The 23,780-nt window shown below is 46.5% G+C and overlaps 1 protein-coding gene across 1 annotated transcript in view; it reads left to right on the top strand.

The window, feature by feature from the left end:
• Positions 1–23,359, top strand: part of LOC137540932 (NXPE family member 2-like) — an 89,074-nt gene extending 65,715 nt beyond the window's left edge. The window contains exons 3-4 of the mRNA XM_068262109.1: positions 14,816–15,034; positions 22,818–23,359. Coding sequence (XP_068118210.1) covers positions 14,816–15,034; positions 22,818–23,359 — 761 coding nt within the window. The remainder of the gene's footprint in view (positions 1–14,815; positions 15,035–22,817) is intronic.
• The last annotated feature ends 421 nt before the right edge of the window (positions 23,360–23,780 follow it).

Raw genomic sequence — 23,780 nt, 5'->3', positions numbered from 1 at the left:
GAACCCAAGGGAGGCAGTGTTGCTGGTGGTACCCTGTCCTGCCGCGTTTGCCCACAGAGTGGGATGTTTGGATAGAATGTGGCGGCTCATGCTGGTGGTGGAGAGGTTGTTAATACTTTTCCCCCTGCTCAGGCGGGTCTTGCACACCTTGCAAATCGCCATGGTAACATCCTCAGTGCAGTCTTCAAAGAAAGCCCAGACTTTAACTGGCTGAGGACTCGGACCTCGTGCGTGATGTGCTGGTGCTGCTTAACCCACTGCTGGACGCTTGAGAGGTCATCCAAGTAATTATCTGGTCCTGTTCTTTTGGATCTGTGAGGGTTGTTGTCCTGGACAACATGGGCAGTATTGAGTGGGTTTTCTTGGGTGCTCCCCTGTGGCCTGTACGTGAACCGTCAGGGGAAACACCTCTTCCCTTGCCCCTCCCTCTTTCACCGGATTTCTTCCTCATTTCACTTATCCTTAAAGTACACGCTGACTGGCAGCAGTACAGTGGCAGTACAGAAATGCTATACAGTGGTGGGTGAGCGGTGTACCACTATTGTCAGCAGTGACACAGAGCACAATGCTATACAGTGGCGGGTGAGCGGTGTACTACTGTTCCCAGCAGACACAGAGTGGAAGTAAACACAATGCTATATAGTGTGGCTGAGCCGTGTACACAGAGTGGCATTAAACACAATGCTATATAGTCTGCTATATAGTCACCCCGAACAGGGTGATGTTCTGCAGAACCCGAACAGTGGCAAACACTGTTCGCCCAACACTACTGGGAGGGAACGCAGATTTTAGTACCTAAACACACGATACAACATGTTTTCCGGGGTCGGACTCTGAGGCACATACAGATGGTCCCGATCATCATCCTCATCATACAACTCTTCTCCTGAGTCTGACCCACCCACCACCTCTGCCACCCCAACATCCCCAGACACAGACCCCTCATCGTCCTCAATATTAACTTGGGATGCTGGCCTGAGCCAGACCTCCTCCTCCACATCAGGCCCCATCATCTCCTCAATGGCAGCCCTCATTAATCGCTCTGGCGACGGACTGATGGACACAACGTTCTCCTCCGGGGAGGGCTGCTGCTGACCACTGGCTGCTGGGGTGGATGTTATAGCTTGCGTGGGGCGTTGGCTGTTGCTGTTGTTGGGAGTGCTGCTCACAGCGGAGGTCTCTGGGGAACTCATGTTGAGCTCATATAGTGGTTGACGGTGAGTGGAGTATTACTGATCCCAGCAATATACACACTGACTGGCAGAGTACGCAATGCTATATAGTGTGGCTGAGCGGTGTACACAGAGTGGCAGTAAACACAATGCTATATAGTCTGGCTGAGCGAGCGGTGTACTACTGTTCCCAGCAGAATCAGAGTGGCAGTAAACAATGGTATATAGTCTGGCTGAGCGGTGTACACAGAGTGTCAGTAAACAATGGTATATAGTCTGGCTGAGCGAGCGGTGTACTACTGTTCCCAGCAGAATCAGAGTGGCAGTAAACAATGGTATATAGTCTGGCTGAGCGGTGTACACAGAGTGTCAGTAAACAATGGTATATAGTCTGGCTGAGCGGTGTACACACAATGCTATATAGTCTGCTATATAGTGTCAGTAAACAATGGTATATAGTCTGGCTGAGCGAGCGGTGTACTACTGTTCCCAGCAGAATCAGAGTGGCAGTAAACAATGGTATATAGTCTGGCTGAGCGGTGTACACAGAGTGTCAGTAAACAATGGTATATAGTCTGGCTGAGCGAGCGGTGTACTACTGTTCCCAGCAGAATCAGAGTGGCAGTAAACAATGGTATATAGTCTGGCTGAGCGGTGTACACAGAGTGTCAGTAAACAATGGTATATAGTCTGGCTGAGCGGTGTACACACAATGCTATATAGTCTGCTATATAGTGTCAGTAAACAATGGTATATAGTCTGGCTGAGCGAGCGGTGTACTACTGTTCCCAGCAGAATCAGAGTGGCAGTAAACAATGGTATATAGTCTGGCTGAGCGGTGTACACAGAGTTTCAGTAAACAATGGTATATAGTCTGGCTGAGCGGTGTACACAGAGTGTCAGTAAACAATGGTATATAGTCTGGCTGAGCGGTGTACACAGAGTGGCAGTAAACACAATGCTATATAGTCTGGCTGAGCGGTGTACACAGAGTGGCAGTAAACACAATGCTATATACTCTGGCTGAGCGAGCGGTGTACTACTGTTCCCAGCAGACACAGAACAGTAAACAGAATGCTATATAGTGTGGCTGAGCGAGCGGTGTACCACTATTCCCAGCAGACACAGAACAGTAAACAGAATGCTATATAGTGTGGCTGAGCGAGCGGTGTACCACTATTCCCAGCAGACACAGAACAGTAAACAGAATGCTATATAGTGTGGCTGAGCGAGCGGTGTACCACTATTCCCAGCAGACACAGAACAGTGAACAGAATGCTATATAGTGTGGCTGAGCGAGCGGTGTACCACTATTCCCAGCAGACACAGAACAGTGAACAGAATGCTATATAGTGTGGCTGAGCGAGCGGTGTACCACTATTCCCAGCAGACACAGAACAGTGAACAGAATGCTATATAGTGTGGATGAGCGAGCGGTGTACCACTATTCCCAGCAGAGCAGACACAGAACAGTAAACAGAATGCTATATAGTGTGGCTGAGCGAGCGGTGTACCACTATTCCCAGCAGACACAGAACAGTGAACAGAATGCTATATAGTGTGGCTGAGCGAGCGGTGTACCACTATTCCCAGCAGACACAGAACAGTGAACAGAATGCTATATAGTGTGGCTGAGCGAGCGGTGTACCACTATTCCCAGCAGACACAGAACAGTAAACAGAATGCTATATAGTGTGGCTGAGCGAGCGGTGTACCACTATTCCCAGCAGACACAGAACAGTAAACAGAATGCTATATAGTGTGGCTGAGCGAGCGGTGTACCACTATTCCAAGCAGACACAGAACAGTGAACAGAATGCTATATAGTGTGGCTGAGCGAGCGGTGTACCACTATTCCCAGCAGACACAGAGTGGCAGTAAACAGAATGCTATATAGTGTGGCTGAGCGAGGTACACAGAGTGGCAGTAAACAGAATGCTATATAGTGTGGCTGAGCAAGCGGTGTACTACTATTCCCAGCAGACACAGAGTGGCAGTAAACAGAATGCTATATAGTGTGGCTGAGCGAGGTACACAGAGTGGCAGTAAACAGAATGCTATATAGTGTGGCTGAGCAAGCGGTGTACTACTGTTCCCAGCAGTGACACAATGACAGGGGGGACCCTGGCTAGCGTGGCTGGAGCGCGAACTACCCTGCCTGCCTACCCAAAGCTAAACCCACAGACAAATGGCGGAGATATGACGTGGTTCGGGTATTTATTTACCCGAACCACGTGACCGTTCGGCCAATCAGAGCGCGTTCGGGTCCGAACCACGTGACCCGTTCGGCCAATCACAGCGCTAGCCGAACGTTCGGGGAACGTTCGGCCATGCGCTCTTAGTTCGGCCATATGGCCGAACGGTTTGGCCGAGCACCGTCAGGTGTTCGGCCGAACTCGAACATCACCCGAACAGGGTGATGTTCTGCAGAACCCGAACAGTGGCGAACACTGTTCGCCCAACACTAGAGCCAATGCAGATTGGGGGTAGTACCCTGGGCGTGCAATTTTTACCCTTAGAGGATAAGCGGTTACTTCTCCCTTGTATGATTACCTGGGATGATAAATCTGAAGTCTCTGAGGCCTTCATTGATTCAGGCTCAGCGGCTAATTTTATGGATTACGAATTTGCAAAGAGATTGGGTATTCCGCTCACCCCGGTAAAACCACCCCTTCAGGTTACGGCAGTGGGATGATTCACCCCTGCAGCGTAACCATCCTCTGTCCCAGACACCAGAGGTGGAAGTCACTATAGGGGTGCTGCATAGAGAGAAATTGCAGTTTTTTGTGTTGCGCATGACAACCTCCACAGTCATCCTTGGCATGCCGTGGTTACACCTTCACTCCCCTCAGATAAATTGGGCCACTGGTCAGCTAACGAGCTGGTCAGCCCACTGTTTTCGTCATTGTTTAGTGAAGGTGACCTTAGGCCAGACCAGCATTCATGTGGAGGGAGTTCCGGAACAATATGCTGAGTTTTCGAACGTGTTTTGTCCCAAAGCTGCCGATAAACTACCTCCACATCGCCCTTTCGATTGCCCCATTCATCTCCGATCGGGTTGTATGCCCCCTAGAGGTCATTTTTACAATTTGTATGGGCCAGAAAAGGTGGCCATGCAAGAATACATCCGTGAAAACTTAGCAAAGGGATTCATTCGCCCTTCCCGGTCGCCTGCCGGAGCAGGTTTCTTTTTTGTAAAAAAGAAAGACGGAGGCCTTCGGCCATGCATTGATTACCGGGGACTGAACAAGATCACAGTTAAAAATCGTTATCCGTTACCTTTGATAGACCAATGCTAAGATTTTTTCAAAATTGGATTTAAGGGGTGCATACAACCTGGTGCGGATCAGAGAGGGCGATGAATGGAAGATGGCTTTTAACACACCCGACGGGCATTACGAGTACCTGGTGATGCCCTTCTGGTTGTGTAACGCCCCGGCCGTCTTTCAGGAACTCATCAATGAAGTTTTCAGGGAGGTGTTGTGTAAATTTGTCTTAATATACCTGGATGATATACTAATTTTTTCAGACAACCTCTCTGAGCACAGGTCTCAAGTCAAATTTGTGCTGCACAGGCTTAGACAAAACAGACTTTATGCCAAATTGGAAAAATGCATTTTTGAGGTGACATCTGTCGCTTTTCTGGGATATATAATTTCCACCTCGGGCCTTTCTATGGATCCCGCCAAAGTCTCTGCTGTCCTGGAATGGCCTCAGCCAGTAGGACTCAAATCCCTCCAGAGATTTTTAGGGTTTGCTAATTACTACAAAAGGTTCATAAAGGGGTACTCCACAGTTGTAGCACCCCTCACCAGTCTCACAAAGAAAGGGGCAGATACCAATCACTAGTCCCCCGAAGCCCTGGCTGCTTTCTCCACTTTGAAAGAACTGTTTTGCTCTGCACCCATTTTGAGACACGTAGACACCACCTATCCATTTATTGTAGAGGTTGACGCCTCTGAAGTCGGGGTAGGGGCTGTGCTGTCTCAACGCTCGGGGCTGCAGGGAAAGTTACACCCGTGTGCCTATTTTTCTCGGAGGTTTTCTACGATATAGGCAACAGGGAGCTCCTGGCCATTAAATTGGCCTTTGAGGGGCTTCTGATGAGTCGGATGACGAAACTAGTTGGGCGTGGCCTGGAGAGCCGGTGAGACGCTAACACCTCGAGGGGAAAGATACTTTTTATATGCGCAAATTTTACGGAATACATGTGAGTGCACTACTTTTAATGTTTGTCTTAAAATAAACGGAGTTATGCTATGTCAAGCGTTGTTTGAGTTTTAGAACATTGGATGCTGGAGGTAAAGACTTATAATATACACGCTGGATTGCTGGTCTGTGAGGGGTCGGCCACAGAATCTGGTGAGAGGCTTACCTACTAGGGTGGTGGAGACACGCTGGTGTTATTGTTGGCCAATAGGGGAGCACTGGTGGACAATAGATGCTCATTGTGTAACAGTATCACACTATTGAAGTTTATTTTCTCCACATGATAAATGAGTACAAGAAGAGCGATAACAGATAAAGGAAGAGTTATTACAGGCTGGGCTGAACACGTGTTTTGCTGATCTTAACCGATTAGCCATCTCTACTGGTGAGCGTATACTGTTTTCCTGTAACGGAGTGGTGGAATGCATGAAGATCGTGGGAGACATAGAAGTGATTTGCATTAATAGGAGGACTTTATGGCTATTAGTCGTAAAGGGACTTTAATATTGCAATACTATTGAGAGTTGTTGAGCGCTCTGCTACTTTTGTTGTTTTTATTTTGAGTGAGTGTGGCACGCACTATTTGCACAGCGATCCAACAAGAAGTTTGAGTATATTATTGTGGTGCGATTAGTGAGGAGCGCAGAATCATCATATTATCTAATTACAATTTCATGTGGTAGTGTTGCTCAAGCGTACAATTAGGCATGAAACTTATACACGGTTCAATCTCTTCTAGGCTAGGAGTGTTAGTTTAGTACGGCAGAAGTCAAGCTTATTAAATAATAATTTAATATTCCAGGGGAAAAGGTGGAACAATGCAGAACAGAATATATACAACAGATTACAAAAACAAAGTAAAAAAAGTTACAAGGATAAAAATACAAAAATACACACAAAGTGATTTTGCTTACCAAAATAAACGGGGAAATAAACATACCAGCGTATCGATCTGGCGTTGTTGCGGGGGGTACGCACTTCTGGTCAGGAACCAGGTTAGTTCTAGCCGCGTGGACTACCTCCAAGAACTACGATTTGTGACGGTCCCAGGCTGGGATTATATAGTCCCCTGGATGGCCTGAGGCCACTCACATGTCCATATCCAGGAATAATTCAATTTCCTACATAACGCGCATCATATCCTTTCCTGTCTCAGTTCTCAGATCATCAAAAAGGACTCCCCCTCCCCCCCCCTCCAGGTGGCAATTGATTAAGGCTTCCTCCACTGTCAGATGTAAATTCTAGAGTCTTTTGTTAGCCTTTGAAGTTCCCTGACTCTGTCCTGATTTGTATAATGGGACAATGGAGCTTCTAATTAGCTCCCTGCTCCCAGAGGAACTGAGGGTAATTGTATTCCACACTGTCATACAGACAAGTACAGCTTCCCCAAAGCCAGATGACCACTCATACATACGCATCTGAAGTACATAGCAGACAGGAAAATGAAAATATTATCCTTACATCATAAGCACCCCAGTATATTCCTGACACGCCCCCTCTTCCAGATGGCGCCGGCAGATGATTCGTCCTGCCAAAGCCGACACTGACGGCCGGGCCTGGGAGGGTAACTCCTTAGCTCCAAGCTACAGGACTGGAAAGCTAGGTCAGGTTGCTGCAATGTGTCATTGCCCCTGACAACCTGACGTAACCAACCAGGGGAATGAGGGTCAGTGACGACCGTGAATTCGCAACCGTAGAGACGGTGCTGCAGCTGGGGAAGGGTTCTAACAGTCGCTACACGCACTTTCTCTATAGTGGTAGGAGCTATCTCTCGGTCCCTTTGGGAAACGATTATCTGCCGGTCTGCCTCCTCCACTTCGGACAGCTCCGAGGGAATAACTTCCCAGGACCCTCTCAGCCCGCTCCTCCCAGCTGGTGACCTGCTGGCCAGACCCCTGAGCTCTTCCAGGCTGCTGTCAAATCGAACAGCCCCAGAGAGCTCAGTGCTGCCTGTCACGCATTCCAGGAAGGCTGCAGACGGAGAGGCCCCTGGGCCCTCAGGGCCAGGTTCCGAATTGGATGTAGCTGACCCAGCAACATTTGTCACTTCAGTGGACAGTCCCTCTGCTGTAAACTCGCTAGCGCTGCGGGTTACCACGGCAGCTGAGGGAGCGCCCACATTACACACAGCATTATGTAGCACAATACCTATGACATCAGCATTATCCGTTTTACACATACTGACATTTAGAACATCACATTCCACATCAACATCTGCCGCATTATACCCAGTGCTACCCAGCACTTCACAAGTAGCCTCAACAGTTCCTGCATCGATCACCTCGATAGTCCGTGCGTCATGAATGACATAATCAGTTTCTGCATTCTTTGTATCGACATGGCCTAGGCACTGGAGGCCTAGGCACTGGAGAATCACTAGGGCTGGCTCCTAGTATACAGTCCGTAGCCCCTGGGGCCTCACCAGCACTCCCCCCTTGCACAGCATTATCAAACAGCACCTTGCAAGAGTCCTGAACTTCTGCTGGGGATGCAGGCTCCACGGGGTTTGGAGTAGGCTCATACCGGGCCACTAACCATCCCAGGTCAGTACCCAGCAAAACGTTGGTGGGGATATTGTCAGTTACCCCAACTTCCTTCATTCCGCTGCCGGCTCCCCAATCCAGGTGGACCAAGGCGGTGGGTATTACAGGGGTGACACCCCCAACTCCTCTGACAGCAATCATTTTCCCAGGTATGTACTGATCCGGGTTCACAAGCTGGGGATGTATGAGAGTCACTTCTGCTCCAGTGTCTCTCAGCCCAGTGGCAACTGTACCCCCAACCGTGACAAACTGCAGGTTCTCTGCATAGCCAGTGGCATTCCTGGTAGCACACAAAGCAGTTGGGACTTCACGGGGGTTTGAGGCCTCACTGGATTTTGGGGCCTCCCTCTTCCTCTCTGGGCAAGTCGTGCTGATATGACCCACCCTGTCACATACAAAGCATTTCCGAGTGTCAGTGGTTGGTTGCCTGAATCCAGGAGACAGCGGTGCTTGCCTCCTCTGGGTGCTGGGTAAAACAGGTTTAGCAATCTGTTCTCCTCGCCAGCTGGGCGTAGTAGTCCTCCGGGACTCGGGTGCTCTATGGGCCGTGTAGGAATCGGCCATATCCGCAGCCTCATCCACTGTCTTGGGTTCTAGATCCAGCACAAACAGCCGGACATCAACAGGACACGTGTGGAGGAACTGGTCTTTTATCATCAGTTCGTGCAGTGCATCCAAGGTTTCCACTGACAGTCCTTTTAGCCACTGCTGGAAGGCAGTGCGCAGGTTGCACGCATGATCCAGGTAACTGTCATTAGGACCTCGCTGCACTGTCCTGAAACGTTTTCGATACACCTCTGGCGTGAGGTGGTATCGCGCAATAATGGCTTTCTTTATTGCCTCAAAGTCTGTTTCTTCCTCCTGGGGGAGACTCACAAACGCTTCCAGGGCCTTGCCTCTCAGCCCTGGTGTGAGGTATCTTGCCCACTGCTCACGGGGCACCCCATACTGCCGACAAGTCTTTTCAAACCCCTGTAGGAAAGTGTCTATGTCAGAGTCCTTGTCCATAGCGGGGAACTTATCCAGGAGGATTCTGTGGACTCGCTCACCTTCGCATTCTGCGGGTCCTGCAGACCGGTTCTGCTGCTGAAGTTTAGCCTGCTCCAGCTGGTGTCACTGGGCAGCTTGTTCCCTCTCGGCCTGGAGTCGCTGTGCCGCTTGTTCCTTCTCTGCCTGCAGTAGGATCAGCTATAGCTGCAGTTCAGGATCAGCCGAGTTCAGTAGCTGTAGATCAGCTTCCAGAGATGTCATCTCTGTGTTTGGTGGATCATCCAGGACATCGTCTCCCCTTACATTCTGTGGCGGGAGCATTTCCTCCTCTGGCGTGTCGTGAGCTGCATCCGCTGACGTTGAAGCACGGGCTTGCTCTGCCTCATCATACTCCTCGAGCGCATGAACTAACTGCTCCTTAGTCTGGCCGCTCACCGTCTCGATGCCTTTGTGCTCACACAGGTTGAGTAGTATCTCTTTGTTTTGCCTTGCATAGCTGGATGCTTTCTGAGCCATCGTGTTGCAAAAAATAAAAAGAAAAAAAGGGGGGAAAGGAAAGCAAAACACCAAGTGCGTATCTTCGAACAAAAAAACAAACGTATATATATTCTGCACTGAGTAGACTTCTGTAGGCTAGTTGCTTCTAGCAAGCTCCCAGCCTTTAGTACTCAGAATAGCGAGCTAAACTGCGTACTAATGTACTAAACGATCCCACCACTGCCAGCCAATTATGTCAGGAACCGGCCCACAGCACGCCTGCGTATACGGTTCCCGACTGCGGGTTTGACCAAATCAAGCGGGGAGCAGCCTTATTCGAGCTAAAACAAGGCTGGGACCCCTCAGAACACCTCTTACTGCCACCACTAGCGGTTCACTAGACACTTTCAATCTGCTGTCGAGTCCTCAGCGCGCAATCCGCGTTTTCGTATTCGGGTCAGCTTTGCGCTTAGACCGAATACGGGAACGCCACGCACCCACACACACACACACAGTTGCAACCTTACACTGTAGTGAAGCAAAAAAAACACTAACAGTCATTCCGAATGATACTGTTAGCCACTCTGCTGTCGCTACTCGCACTGGCGTTTTTTCGTGCGTTGGGTCAGCTGCGCGCTTTAGGCCAACGTATGACAAACGCCCCCACACACAATGCAATTACAATTTCATATGGTAGTGTTGCTCAAGCGTACAATTAGGCATGAAACTTATACACGGTTCAATCTCTTCTAGGCTAGGAGTGTTAGTTTAGTACGGCAGAAGTCAAGCTTATTAAATAATAATTTAATATTCCAGGGAAAAAGGTGGTACAATGCAGAACAGAATATATACAACAGATTACAAAAACAAAGTAAAAAAAGTTACAAGGATAAAAGTACAAAAATACACACAAAGCGATTTTGCTTACCAAAATAAACGGGGAAATAAACGTACCAGCGTATCGATCTGGCGTTGTTGCGGGGGGGGGGGTACGCACTTCTGGTCAGGAACTAGGTTAGTTCTAGCCGTGTGGACTACTTCCAAGAACTACGATTTGTAACGGTCCCAGGCTGGGATTATATAGTCCCCTGGATGGCCTGAGGCCACTCACATGTCCATATCCAGGAATAATTCAATTTCCTACATAACGCGCATCATATCCTTTCCTGTCTCAGTTCTCAGATCATCAAAAAGGACTCCCCCCCCCCCCTCCAGGTGACAATTGATTAAGGCTTCCTCCACTGTCAGATGTAAATTCTAGAGTCTTTTGTTAGCCTTTGAAGTTCCCTGACTCTGTCCTGATTTGTATAATGGGACAATGGGGCTTCTAATTAGCTCCCTGCTCCCAGAGGAACTGAGGGTAATTGTATTCCACACTGTCATACAGACAAGTACAGCTTCCCCAAAGCCAGATGACCACCCATACATACGAATCTGAAGTACATAGCAGACAGGAAAATGAAAATATTATCCTTACATCATAAGCACCCCAGTATATTCCTGACAGCCTTCTCTGGCAACAGACTGCAAGGAGTATGTTAGAGAGTGTGCAATGTGTGCTAAAAGCAAACCCTCCCGTCTGGCACCTGTGGGAACGTTGCAGCCTTTGCCCACCCCGAGTGAACCGTGGACCCATTTGTCCATGGATTTTGTGGGTGAGCTTCCGAGGTCAGAAGGCATGTCAGTCATTTGGGTGGTAGTCGACCGTTTCAGTAAAATGGCCCATTTTGTGCCCTTGAAAGGACTCCCCTCGGCCCAGGAGTTGGCCGATCTTTTCATCATCCACGTTTTCCGACTGCATGGCATTCCGGAAAACATAGTGTCAGATCGGGGAGTCCAATTTGTTTCTAGATTTTGGAGGGCATTTTGTCATCAAATGGGCATGGAACTGTCATTTTCGTCGGGCTACCACCCACAGACAAATGGTCAGATGGAGAGGGTTAATCAGTCGTTGAATCAGTTTTTAAGGTGCTATGTTGCGGATGCGCAAAATGATTGGGTCAAGTTCTTGCCATATGCAGAATTTGCGCACAATAATTTGAAAAGCTCTTCCTCTGGATTTTCTCAGTTTCAGGTGGTAACCGGAAAGTTGCCCAAGTTCTCCCCATTTCCAGTAGCTTCCACTCCGTTTCCAGCTCTGGAGGCTTGGCAAAAATCATTTAAAGCCATTTGGGGAATCGTGAAAAACAATTTGGAGAAGGCTTTTCAAGTCAGAAAGGTCAAGCTGACAAAAAACGATCTTTGGAGTGGAAGTTCCGACCAGGAGACCTGGTCTAGGTCTCCACACGTCATTTGACCCTGAAACAACCCTCGCCCAACTTAGGTTCCAGGTTTGTGGGCCCTTTTTCTGTAACCAGGAAAATCAACAATGTTACTTATGCCATTGATCTTCCTGCCAGCATGTGTGGTGTAAGATCTTTTCATGTGTCCCTGCTTAAACCAGCAGTCCATGTGGGTGCCACTCCTCCTCCTCCTGTGATGGTAGACGACCAACCTGAGTATGAAGTAGAAAAGATTTTAGACTCACGGGTAGTGCAGAACTCAGTACAGTATCTAGTGCACTGGAAGGGGTATGGTATTTAGGAGAGAACATGGATACCTGAGTATCGCATGCATGTGGACAAATTAAGAAGGGAATTCCACGCTCGATATCCTGAGAAACCGGGTAGGAGCTGTCCGGAGTCCACTCCTCGGGGGGGGGGGGGAGGGGTACTGTGAGAAAACGCAGAAAAGCCACCGCAAGTACTCAGAGTAAGGTGGCTGGTTCCGCGTTCAACATGGCAGCTTGCGCGCAGGGACCTGCATTCACTGGCCTGACGGAATGCGGAGAAACCGCTGCATGCCCAGAGAACAGGGCGACGGATTCCGCGTCTGACGCGGCGGTTGGCACGCATAGGCGTACCTCTGTCAGTACTGCTTAATGCGGAGAAAACGCTGCACGCTCGGACAGCGGTTTGGCGGATTCCGCATCCAAAACAGCAGAGGCATTACAACACATGTCTGGTGTGGCTGGGACTGATAGTCCACACTGGTTCAGAAGGACACGTGCGCGCACGGAGAGGCAGAGCATTTATGACAGCCAGAGGGGTGTCAGCTGACCAGGCCGGTCAGCTGACAATTCTTTCAGTTCTCATTGGTCCAGCACTTAGGGGAGGCGCAGGAGAGCGCTGGTGTATATATACTGGGTGCTGGTCATTCCTCTGGTGTCTGGCGTTGCGTTCACTACGTGGTAGCACTCAGACCCTGTCAGTATCTGTGTTTCATTAGATCAGTTTCCTAGGTGTTGATGATCAAGGAGCTCACACCTTAGTCTAGGAATTCTGTATCATTTGTGTTATTATCTAGGCCAGTTTCCAAGGTGTTGATTAACAAGGAACTCACACCTTAGTCTAGGAATTGTTGATTATTTGTTATGACCTTCTGCTTTCCTGACCATTCTTCTGATCTCTGATTTTGTACCTTTGTCATTCTGATACTCTGTTGCTGAACTCGGCTAGTGTCAAGATTCTGCATCTGTCTCCTGTTTTTGTACTTTATCTGTCGGTGTGTTTACGACCTGGCCTGCCCGACCTCGAGAACTATCTCTCCTGTTGAGAGATAGTTCACAGATCTGTCAGTGACACTCCTCCATTGGTGTCACTCACGTTCTGTCCTTCCCACTCTCGGCCTGACTCCTCCCTGTGGAGAGTTCAGACCAACGGAAGGAACTTGCTGCAGAGCAATACTCCTTATTGCTCTAGCACCTGATATTCAGGTGCGGTCCTCAAAGTATTACTGTTGCACCAAAACACTCTCATCACTCAGGTGTCCAGAGGTTAGAGATATATCTAATTATCGATGATACTGCAGATCAGCAATAATCGGGTATATATCTGCATTCTCGGTGATACTGCAGATCACCGGTAATCAGATCCTCTCTGTGTTACACCGATCGTTACATCGTGACACCTAGGCACAAATTAGGGAGTTTGTATGGCTAATATCCATATATCGCACATTTTTAAAAATGTAAAGGGACCCTCCAATTCTCAGAATTTAAGTACTCATAGAAGACAACCTGATCAGCCAGTTGCTTCCATAGAAATAAAATGGAGGTCTTAGGTATCATTCACTTCAACACGATTCATTCCCTGCTATTAAATAATGTCCTATTTAAATATATCTTACCAAGGGGTTTTTCCCCTCATCGACCAGAGCAATTTTCACATTTCTGCGCTCCTCCCATTCTTTTGCCAATAACTTTATCACTACTTATCACACCAAAACGATCTATACATTTTTTTTTCACCACAAATCTTTGGGTTGTACTTTTTGCTAAGAATTATTTTATTTTATATGCACTTTAACAGAAATAATTTAAAACATCCATCATTTCTCAGTTTTCGGACGTCATAGTTTTAAAATAAAATATGCGACTGTAAATAAAAACCCACACATTTTATTTGCCATTTGTCCTGGTTATTACAAAATTTAAATTATGTCCCAAATACAATGTATGGCGACAATATTTTATTTGGAAATAAAGGTGTATTTTTCCATTTTGTATTTTGTTTTTAAATTACAATCCCTTATTTACAAAAAACAATAATATACCCTCATGACATTCATATTTAAAAAGCTAAGTCCCCAATGTAACAATTTATGAGCATTTTTCTTTTTTTTTTTACTTACTGTTGGGACAGAAAGGGGTTAATAGAGTTTTTATTTACTGTATATGTGTTCACTTATTATATTTGTCCACTAGATGGCGCCGTCAAGTATAGAAATCTGAATCACAGCTTTCCATGCTATAACAAAAGTGAAAGAAGGGTTTTTTTTTTACAGTTTTTCAATAATTAATACCATTTGTTTAATGCTGTAATGTCTCTGTGTAACATTCAGTTGTATGCAGCACTGCGCTCACCACCTTTCGTGAGATAGACTCCCAGGTTGCAGGCTGTTAAAACTAGAGTTAGATCTCACAGCAAACTTGGACAAAGAAACAGCAGCACCACTGGAAATATATTATCAGTCTTCCTCTTGTGCCATATAGCAATTGGCGAAAATACCTTAAAAAAATAATAAAAGGAAGCCTCACATGGCGAGTATCCCCACAACAACACACCCTTGTGCGTAATACACTTTACATGAGGTGTCTACCACCATAAATGATATTCTGTTTGCCCTTATCGGTCCAATTATGGTTTTTTATTATTTGAATATTTTTTTTTCTTATGAGATAGGATATCCAAATAATCTTTATTGACTTTATTACATATGATAACACTTGTGTTGATTATTACACATACCTCTTAAAAAGGATAGATCTTGTTTGAAAGGGTTTTTAGTTTTGCCCCATTCTAGTGGAAGCAAAACTTCTTGCGAATAGATGTACCTGTTTGTTTTTGTATTTTATTCTGATCCTTTTTTTGTTATATTTTTCAGAGTCATCTCCACCATCTCTACAACAATGCAAAACTGGAATGAAATCTCCATTTCCCAGCGGCTTTGTTTTCCAGGACAAGTGGAGACCCATTTTCTGTAACATGGCAAACTTCACACTCAAAGAACAAATGTACAAATGCTTGAATGACAAAATGATCTATCTTATGGGAGACTCAACCTTAAGACAGTGGTATCTGTATCTGATGAAATCCTTTCAAGGTAATAGTTAGTATTAATTACAGGCACTTAAAGACATATGTTACAGAATAAATTACAACACTGTTGGAATTGTTATACCAAGGATGCAACCTTTATGCACAAGTGGTGGAGCCAGGGGTGGACCTTGTATGACGCAGCCTGAACCACATAGTTCAGGTGGCATTTTCCAAGGGGTGGTGCCAGGCAAGGACAGGAAATGCCACCATGTCATCTGCCCCAAATTTTATTTGGGGGCCACAGTGGAGAAGAAAAAGAGAGTCTGAGAAATCCTCTGAGCCAAAGAGTCAACATTCATTTCAGTGCCTTACCCAAAAAAGTAAAGGTTGCTTCAGTACCATAAAGAAAGAGGAACTCTGAAACCTAAGGTTTTGCTGAGCAAAATAGCTTGGACTTGGTAACAAGGGACAGAGACTGCTTAGAACTGAAGTTGCTCAGAAGACCTATTTCTGCCCAAGCCCTTATACACCAGCATATGGTACTGTGATGAACAAGTGTTGTATTGAGTAGTGGTTGATGATTGTAAAAGAAAAATAATAGAACTCGTGTAACTCATCTCTTTGTATGGAGTATTATAAGTAGCCTGAATTTCATTCTGCATCTTTTACCAGTGCACCGGCTGTCAAGAGGAGAAGATTTAACTGACTCTTAATGTGAAAATAATATATATATATATATTTGTGTTGAGAGTTGTTACTGGTTGAGAAGCTACCAATTAACCATTGTTTAAAGTGAACCTCCGGATTAAAAATCTACTCAGCAGAACTGAAATAGCTTGGTGATTCTTTAACAGTTTCACAGCATCAGAACTTTGTTTTTTTTACCAAAGCATCATTTTTAGCTGCATTTTTAGCTAAGCTCCACCCATCAAAGAAAAAACTGGGAGGGGTGATCAGGACACAGGACAGTTGGACCTCTGTCTCATGCTCCCTGTCACCTCCTTTCAACCAAAAAGATGGCTGCCCATTTTATGGATGCCCAGAGATTAAATTACCTATCTATTTTAATTAACATAACTAATGTAACTTAATAACAGTATGTTTGTTTAGGCTGGAGTTCCTCTTTAAGGTCACAAATAAATTCTTGATATTCGCATTTAAGTCAGTGTCTGGTGGATTCCTCTCAGTCGGGGCGGAACAAGACTCTAGATGGGTTACACATGTCAATCACCAGAATACTTTCATTTTTTAGTAACCAACTGCCTACTTTTCTTCCAAACTTTTATCTTAAATATGAGCCATACAGGAATTCACCTGGTAAAGCCACGATTCCCACACTGGGAAATGCAGAACATTTTTTCACAGACTGGCTATTTCCACAGCATTATATAAAACAATTAAACAGTATTTCAATAAAGAGAGAAAAAGAGAGAACACCAAGAGCCCAATATAGTGTAGTATGTACTGGTAAGGTATAATTGATAGAGTAATAATATTAATTTAATACTCACAAACCAGGGTTACCAAGTAGGCAACCACTGTCAAAGCAGGTGGGGAGATTGTCCTGACCCCACTCAGGATTAAAAAGTCGCTCTCTGTAGTTGAAGAAGGAAGGGTACAACCCTCCACCAAGGGTGGACTTGATGTAGATAATAGGATAGGAGTAAACAGCATCTGCCAGTATCATCAACACTGAGCGCCTCAGTGTTGATGATACTGGCAGATGCTGTTTACTCCTATCTGTTATTGCCTGATGAAGCGGGTTTGTATCCCATGAAACGCGTTGCACTTTATTTGGAGTATCCGATAAAATTGTTTTGACTGAAAATCCACAGTCGTGTGTTCTGCTTGGAGGGGGTGAGTCCACCACTGCCTCCTCTATTACCAAGATGGGTTTTTAAGTTCTTTTAGTGTGTTTTATCCTATTGGCGCCTCTGTTATCCTATTATCTAGTATTTCAATAAAGTTACTATATGTTGAAAAGTTAGTATGTGTACATGTGCCCATGTCTGTCAAACATGAATCTTTCAATGCTAGACTTTGTACATATAATAATAAAAATATCAGACACTGGTGCCAGGTATCTGCTGAATCAACCCTAACAAAAGATAATTCTTGAGACAAATTGTGGGCATCAGAGCAAAGGTAACTATAGCGATGGAAAAATGTATCTGCTGCTTATATAGAGCCTGCAGGCTGCTTGTAAGCCAATCAAGAAGTGCACATACACATGACACCTAGTCTGCAGTGATTGATTCAAACAGAAGCTGAGCTACTCAGCTAGTCATAGGAGAGGGTTTCAGTTGCATATAGACAATGGCTATATGGCCAGCAGGGGGCACCAGCGTGCAGGATATACCCTCTCATCTGCCCCCCTCCTAACTAAACTGCATGGGAATCTATATTAAAATTTAAAAACAATAATGGTGCACAAGCCAGCCTGGGGCCCCAGGAACTCTCACTGCCCGGGGCCCCAGAACCAGCATGCAACACCATATGTGAGCGCAGCCAAGCCCTGGATCTGCCACACCCAGGAGCTTGTCCCCAACTGCTCTGTAACTTACCAAACACACAGGAGAAACTCACTTCCCAAACAGTTCTCTGCTGCTTATATAGAGCCTGCAGGCTGCTTGTAAGCCAATCAAGAAGTGCACATACACATGACACCTAGTCTGCAGTGATTGATTCAAACAGAAGCTGAGCTACTCAGCTAGTCATAGGAGAGGGTTTCAGTTGCATATAGACAATGGCTATATGGCCAGCAGGGGGCACCAGCGTGCAGGATATACCCTCTCATCTGCCCCCCTCCTAACTAAACTGCATGGGAATCTATATTAAAATTTAAAAACAATAATGGTGCACAAGCCAGCCTGGGGCCCCAGGAACTCTCACTGCCCGGGGCCCCAGAACCAGCATGCAACACCATATGTGAGCGCAGCCAAGCCCTGGATCTGCCACACCCAGGAGCTTGTCCCCAACTGCTCTGTAACTTACCAAACACACAGGAGAAACTCACTTCCCAAACAGTTCTCTGCTGCTTATATAGAGCCTGCAGGCTGCTTGTAAGCCAATCAAGAAGTGCACATACACATGACACCTAGTCTGCAGTGATTGATTCAAACAGAAGCTGAGCTACTCAGCTAGTCATAGGAGAGGGTTTCAGTTGCATATAGACAATGGCTATATGGCCAGCAGGGGGCACCAGCGTGCAGGATATACCCTCTCATCTGCCCCCCTCCTAACTAAACTGCATGGGAATCTATATTAAAATTTAAAAACAATAATGGTGCACAAGCCAGCCTGGGGCCCCAGGAACTCTCACTGCCCGGGGCCCCAGAACCAGCATGCAACACCATATGTGAGCGCAGCCAAGCCCTGGATCTGCCACACCCAGGAGCTTGTCCCCAACTGCTCTGTAACTTACCAAACACACAGGAGAAACTCACTTCCCAAACAGTTCTCTGCTGCTTATATAGAGCCTGCAGGCTGCTTGTAAGCCAATCAAGAAGTGCACATACACATGACACCTAGTCTGCAGTGATTGATTCAAACAGAAGCTGAGCTACTCAGCTAGTCATAGGAGAGGGTTTCAGTTGCATATAGACAATGGCTATATGGCCAGCAGGGGGCACCAGCGTGCAGGATATACCCTCTCATCTGCCCCCCTCCTAACTAAACTGCATGGGAATCTATATTAAAATTTAAAAACAATAATGGTGCACAAGCCAGCCTGGGGCCCCAGGAACTCTCACTGCCCGGGGCCCCAGAACCAGCATGCAACACCATATGTGAGCGCAGCCAAGCCCTGGATCTGCCACACCCAGGAGCTTGTCCCCAACTGCTCTGTAACTTACCAAACACACAGGAGAAACTCACTTCCCAAACAGTTCTCTGCTGCTTATATAGAGCCTGCAGGCTGCTTGTAAGCCAATCAAGAAGTGCACATACACATGACACCTAGTCTGCAGTGATTGATTCAAACAGAAGCTGAGCTACTCAGCTAGTCATAGGAGAGGGTTTCAGTTGCATATAGACAATGGCTATATGGCCAGCAGGGGGCACCAGCGTGCAGGATATACCCTCTCATCTGCCCCCCTCCTAACTAAACTGCATGGGAATCTATATTAAAATTTAAAAACAATAATGGTGCACAAGCCAGCCTGGGGCCCCAGGAACTCTCACTGCCCGGGGCCCCAGAACCAGCATGCAACACCATATGTGAGCGCAGCCAAGCCCTGGATCTGCCACACCCAGGAGCTTGTCCCCAACTGCTCTGTAACTTACCAAACACACAGGAGAAACTCACTTCCCAAACAGTTCTCTGCTGCTTATATAGAGCCTGCAGGCTGCTTGTAAGCCAATCAAGAAGTGCACATACACATGACACCTAGTCTGCAGTGATTGATTCAAACAGAAGCTGAGCTACTCAGCTAGTCATAGGAGAGGGTTTCAGTTGCATATAGACAATGGCTATATGGCCAGCAGGGGGCACCAGCGTGCAGGATATACCCTCTCATCTGCCCCCCTCCTAACTAAACTGCATGGGAATCTATATTAAAATTTAAAAACAATAATGGTGCACAAGCCAGCCTGGGGCCCCAGGAACTCTCACTGCCCGGGGCCCCAGAACCAGCATGCAACACCATATGTGAGCGCAGCCAAGCCCTGGATCTGCCACACCCAGGAGCTTGTCCCCAACTGCTCTGTAACTTACCAAACACACAGGAGAAACTCACTTCCCAAACAGTTCTCTGCTGCTTATATAGAGCCTGCAGGCTGCTTGTAAGCCAATCAAGAAGTGCACATACACATGACACCTAGTCTGCAGTGATTGATTCAAACAGAAGCTGAGCTACTCAGCTAGTCATAGGAGAGGGTTTCAGTTGCATATAGACAATGGCTATATGGCCAGCAGGGGGCACCAGCGTGCAGGATATACCCTCTCATCTGCCCCCCTCCTAACTAAACTGCATGGGAATCTATATTAAAATTTAAAAACAATAATGGTGCACAAGCCAGCCTGGGGCCCCAGGAACTCTCACTGCCCGGGGCCCCAGAACCAGCATGCAACACCATATGTGAGCGCAGCCAAGCCCTGGATCTGCCACACCCAGGAGCTTGTCCCCAACTGCTCTGTAACTTACCAAACACACAGGAGAAACTCACTTCCCAAACAGTTCTCTGCTGCTTATATAGAGCCTGCAGGCTGCTTGTAAGCCAATCAAGAAGTGCACATACACATGACACCTAGTCTGCAGTGATTGATTCAAACAGAAGCTGAGCTACTCAGCTAGTCACATTATTGTTTTTAAATTTTAATATAGATTCCCATGCAGTTTAGTTAGGAGGGGGGCAGATGAGAGGGTATATCCTGCACGCTGGTGCCCCCTGCTGGCCATATAGCCATTGTCTATATGCAACTGAAACCCTCTCCTATGACTAGCTGAGTAGCTCAGCTTCTGTTTGAATCAATCACTGCAGACTAGGTGTCATGTGTATGTGCACTTCTTGATTGGCTTACAAGCAGCCTGCAGGCTCTATATAAGCAGCAGAGAACTGTTTGGGAAGTGAGTTTCTCCTGTGTGTTTGGTAAGTTACAGAGCAGTTGGGGACAAGCTCCTGGGTGTGGCAGATCCAGGGCTTGGCTGCGCTCACATATGGTGTTGCATGCTGGTTCTGGGGCCCCGGGCAGTGAGAGTTCCTGGGGCCCCAGGCTGGCTTGTGCACCATTATTGTTTTTAAATTTTAATATAGATTCCCATGCAGTTTAGTTAGGAGGGGGGCAGATGAGAGGGTATATCCTGCACGCTGGTGCCCCCTGCTGGCCATATAGCCATTGTCTATATGCAACTGAAACCCTCTCCTATGACTAGCTGAGTAGCTCAGCTTCTGTTTGAATCAATCACTGCAGACTAGGTGTCATGTGTATGTGCACTTCTTGATTGGCTTACAAGCAGCCTGCAGGCTCTATATAAGCAGCAGAGAACTGTTTGGGAAGTGAGTTTCTCCTGTGTGTTTGGTAAGTTACAGAGCAGTTGGGGACAAGCTCCTGGGTGTGGCAGATCCAGGGCTTGGCTGCGCTCACATATGGTGTTGCATGCTGGTTCTGGGGCCCCGGGCAGTGAGAGTTCCTGGGGCCCCAGGCTGGCTTGTGCACCATTATTGTTTTTAAATTTTAATATAGATTCCCATGCAGTTTAGTTAGGAGGGGGGCAGATGAGAGGGTATATCCTGCACGCTGGTGCCCCCTGCTGGCCATATAGCCATTGTCTATATGCAACTGAAACCCTCTCCTATGACTAGCTGAGTAGCTCAGCTTCTGTTTGAATCAATCACTGCAGACTAGGTGTCATGTGTATGTGCACTTCTTGATTGGCTTACAAGCAGCCTGCAGGCTCTATATAAGCAGCAGAGAACTGTTTGGGAAGTGAGTTTCTCCTGTGTGTTTGGTAAGTTACAGAGCAGTTGGGGACAAGCTCCTGGGTGTGGCAGATCCAGGGCTTGGCTGCGCTCACATATGGTGTTGCATGCTGGTTCTGGGGCCCCGGGCAGTGAGAGTTCCTGGGGCCCCAGGCTGGCTTGTGCACCATTATTGTTTTTAAATTTTAATATAGATTCCCATGCAGTTTAGTTAGGAGGGGGGCAGATGAGAGGGTATATCCTGCACGCTGGTGCCCCCTGCTGGCCATATAGCCATTGTCTATATGCAACTGAAACCCTCTCCTATGACTAGCTGAGTAGCTCAGCTTCTGTTTGAATCAATCACTGCAGACTAGGTGTCATGTGTATGTGCACTTCTTGATTGGCTTACAAGCAGCCTGCAGGCTCTATATAAGCAGCAGAGAACTGTTTGGGAAGTGAGTTTCTCCTGTGTGTTTGGTAAGTTACAGAGCAGTTGGGGACAAGCTCCTGGGTGTGGCAGATCCAGGGCTTGGCTGCGCTCACATATGGTGTTGCATGCTGGTTCTGGGGCCCCGGGCAGTGAGAGTTCCTGGGGCCCCAGGCTGGCTTGTGCACCATTATTGTTTTTAAATTTTAATATAGATTCCCATGCAGTTTAGTTAGGAGGGGGGCAGATGAGAGGGTATATCCTGCACGCTGGTGCCCCCTGCTGGCCATATAGCCATTGTCTATATGCAACTGAAACCCTCTCCTATGACTAGCTGAGTAGCTCAGCTTCTGTTTGAATCAATCACTGCAGACTAGGTGTCATGTGTATGTGCACTTCTTGATTGGCTTACAAGCAGCCTGCAGGCTCTATATAAGCAGCAGAGAACTGTTTGGGAAGTGAGTTTCTCCTGTGTGTTTGGTAAGTTACAGAGCAGTTGGGGACAAGCTCCTGGGTGTGGCAGATCCAGGGCTTGGCTGCGCTCACATATGGTGTTGCATGCTGGTTCTGGGGCCCCGGGCAGTGAGAGTTCCTGGGGCCCCAGGCTGGCTTGTGCACCATTATTGTTTTTAAATTTTAATATAGATTCCCATGCAGTTTAGTTAGGAGGGGGGCAGATGAGAGGGTATATCCTGCACGCTGGTGCCCCCTGCTGGCCATATAGCCATTGTCTATATGCAACTGAAACCCTCTCCTATGACTAGCTGAGTAGCTCAGCTTCTGTTTGAATCAATCACTGCAGACTAGGTGTCATGTGTATGTGCACTTCTTGATTGGCTTACAAGCAGCCTGCAGGCTCTATATAAGCAGCAGAGAACTGTTTGGGAAGTGAGTTTCTCCTGTGTGTTTGGTAAGGAAAAATGTATCTGGCCTTGGGTACCCAGACAAAACCAGGATGCCATCATTCACATTCAAAATCATTTTAAGTGATGCACATTTTTTTGACTTTTCCAACCAGATCTTAAACAGTTTGACCTACATCGACCAGGACTGGAGTCTATGCTTCTATCCGTGGATTTAAAGAGGAACATCCAGCTGCAGTGGAAAAAGCACAGCCATCCAATTGTCGCAAGCAAGTTTTACTCAGTTAAAGATGATCACTATGTAAGTGAGCAGATAGACCATCTGTCTGGAGGAGCAAACTACGTCATTGTCATCTGTCTGGGCCAACATTTCCGTCCTTTCCCCATCCATCTCTTCATCAAAAGAGTCATTAATGTGCACAAAGCTTTGCAACGTCTCTTCTTACGGAGCCCGGATACAAAGGTTATTATCAAAGCAGAAAATACTAGAGAGATTAATATAGATGCTGAGAGGTTAAGTGACTTCCATGGTTACATTCAGTATCTGATTGTGAAAGACGTCTTCAGAGATCTTCCTGTGGGTGTGGTTGATGCTTGGGACATGACAATTGCTTACAATACAGACAATGTCCACCCTCCTGAAAATGTTGTGCAGGACCAAATATATATGTTTTTAACATATATTTGTAGTTCATAATCATCTTTCACTAGAAACAACCATCAAAAATAACTTTTGTTTTTTTTCCTGTTTGATTTATCGCATTTTCGTAGTAAAATTTTTTGCAAAACATATAATTTTTCCACGTTCTTGTGCTTTTCCTTATAAAAATATACTTTTTTTAGTGTTTTTGTAAAAACACGTAAATGCGAGAATACAAGCTATTTTCATGAACATTCTCTCGAATTTGAAAATAGCATTTTTGATGCAAAACATTTTCTTTGGTGAAAATTTGTAAGCGACACTGAATAGCAATATTAAAAAAAGAGAAAGAAATCTGAAGGAAATTATTCAAGGTGGAATTACAACACTCGCCTAAGTGGAGGGAATGCTCTGGGGCCCATATGCAATTCACTTTTTCTCCTGAGTTATCTCTTAGGAGACAATTTTCATATTCTAT

Source organism: Hyperolius riggenbachi, chromosome 12, assembly GCF_040937935.1.
Source record: "Hyperolius riggenbachi isolate aHypRig1 chromosome 12, aHypRig1.pri, whole genome shotgun sequence".
Classification (NCBI taxonomy): Eukaryota; Metazoa; Chordata; class Amphibia; order Anura; family Hyperoliidae; genus Hyperolius; species Hyperolius riggenbachi.
The sequence above is the reverse complement of the archived record's forward strand: the minus strand, read 5'-3'. Positions and strand labels throughout refer to the sequence as shown.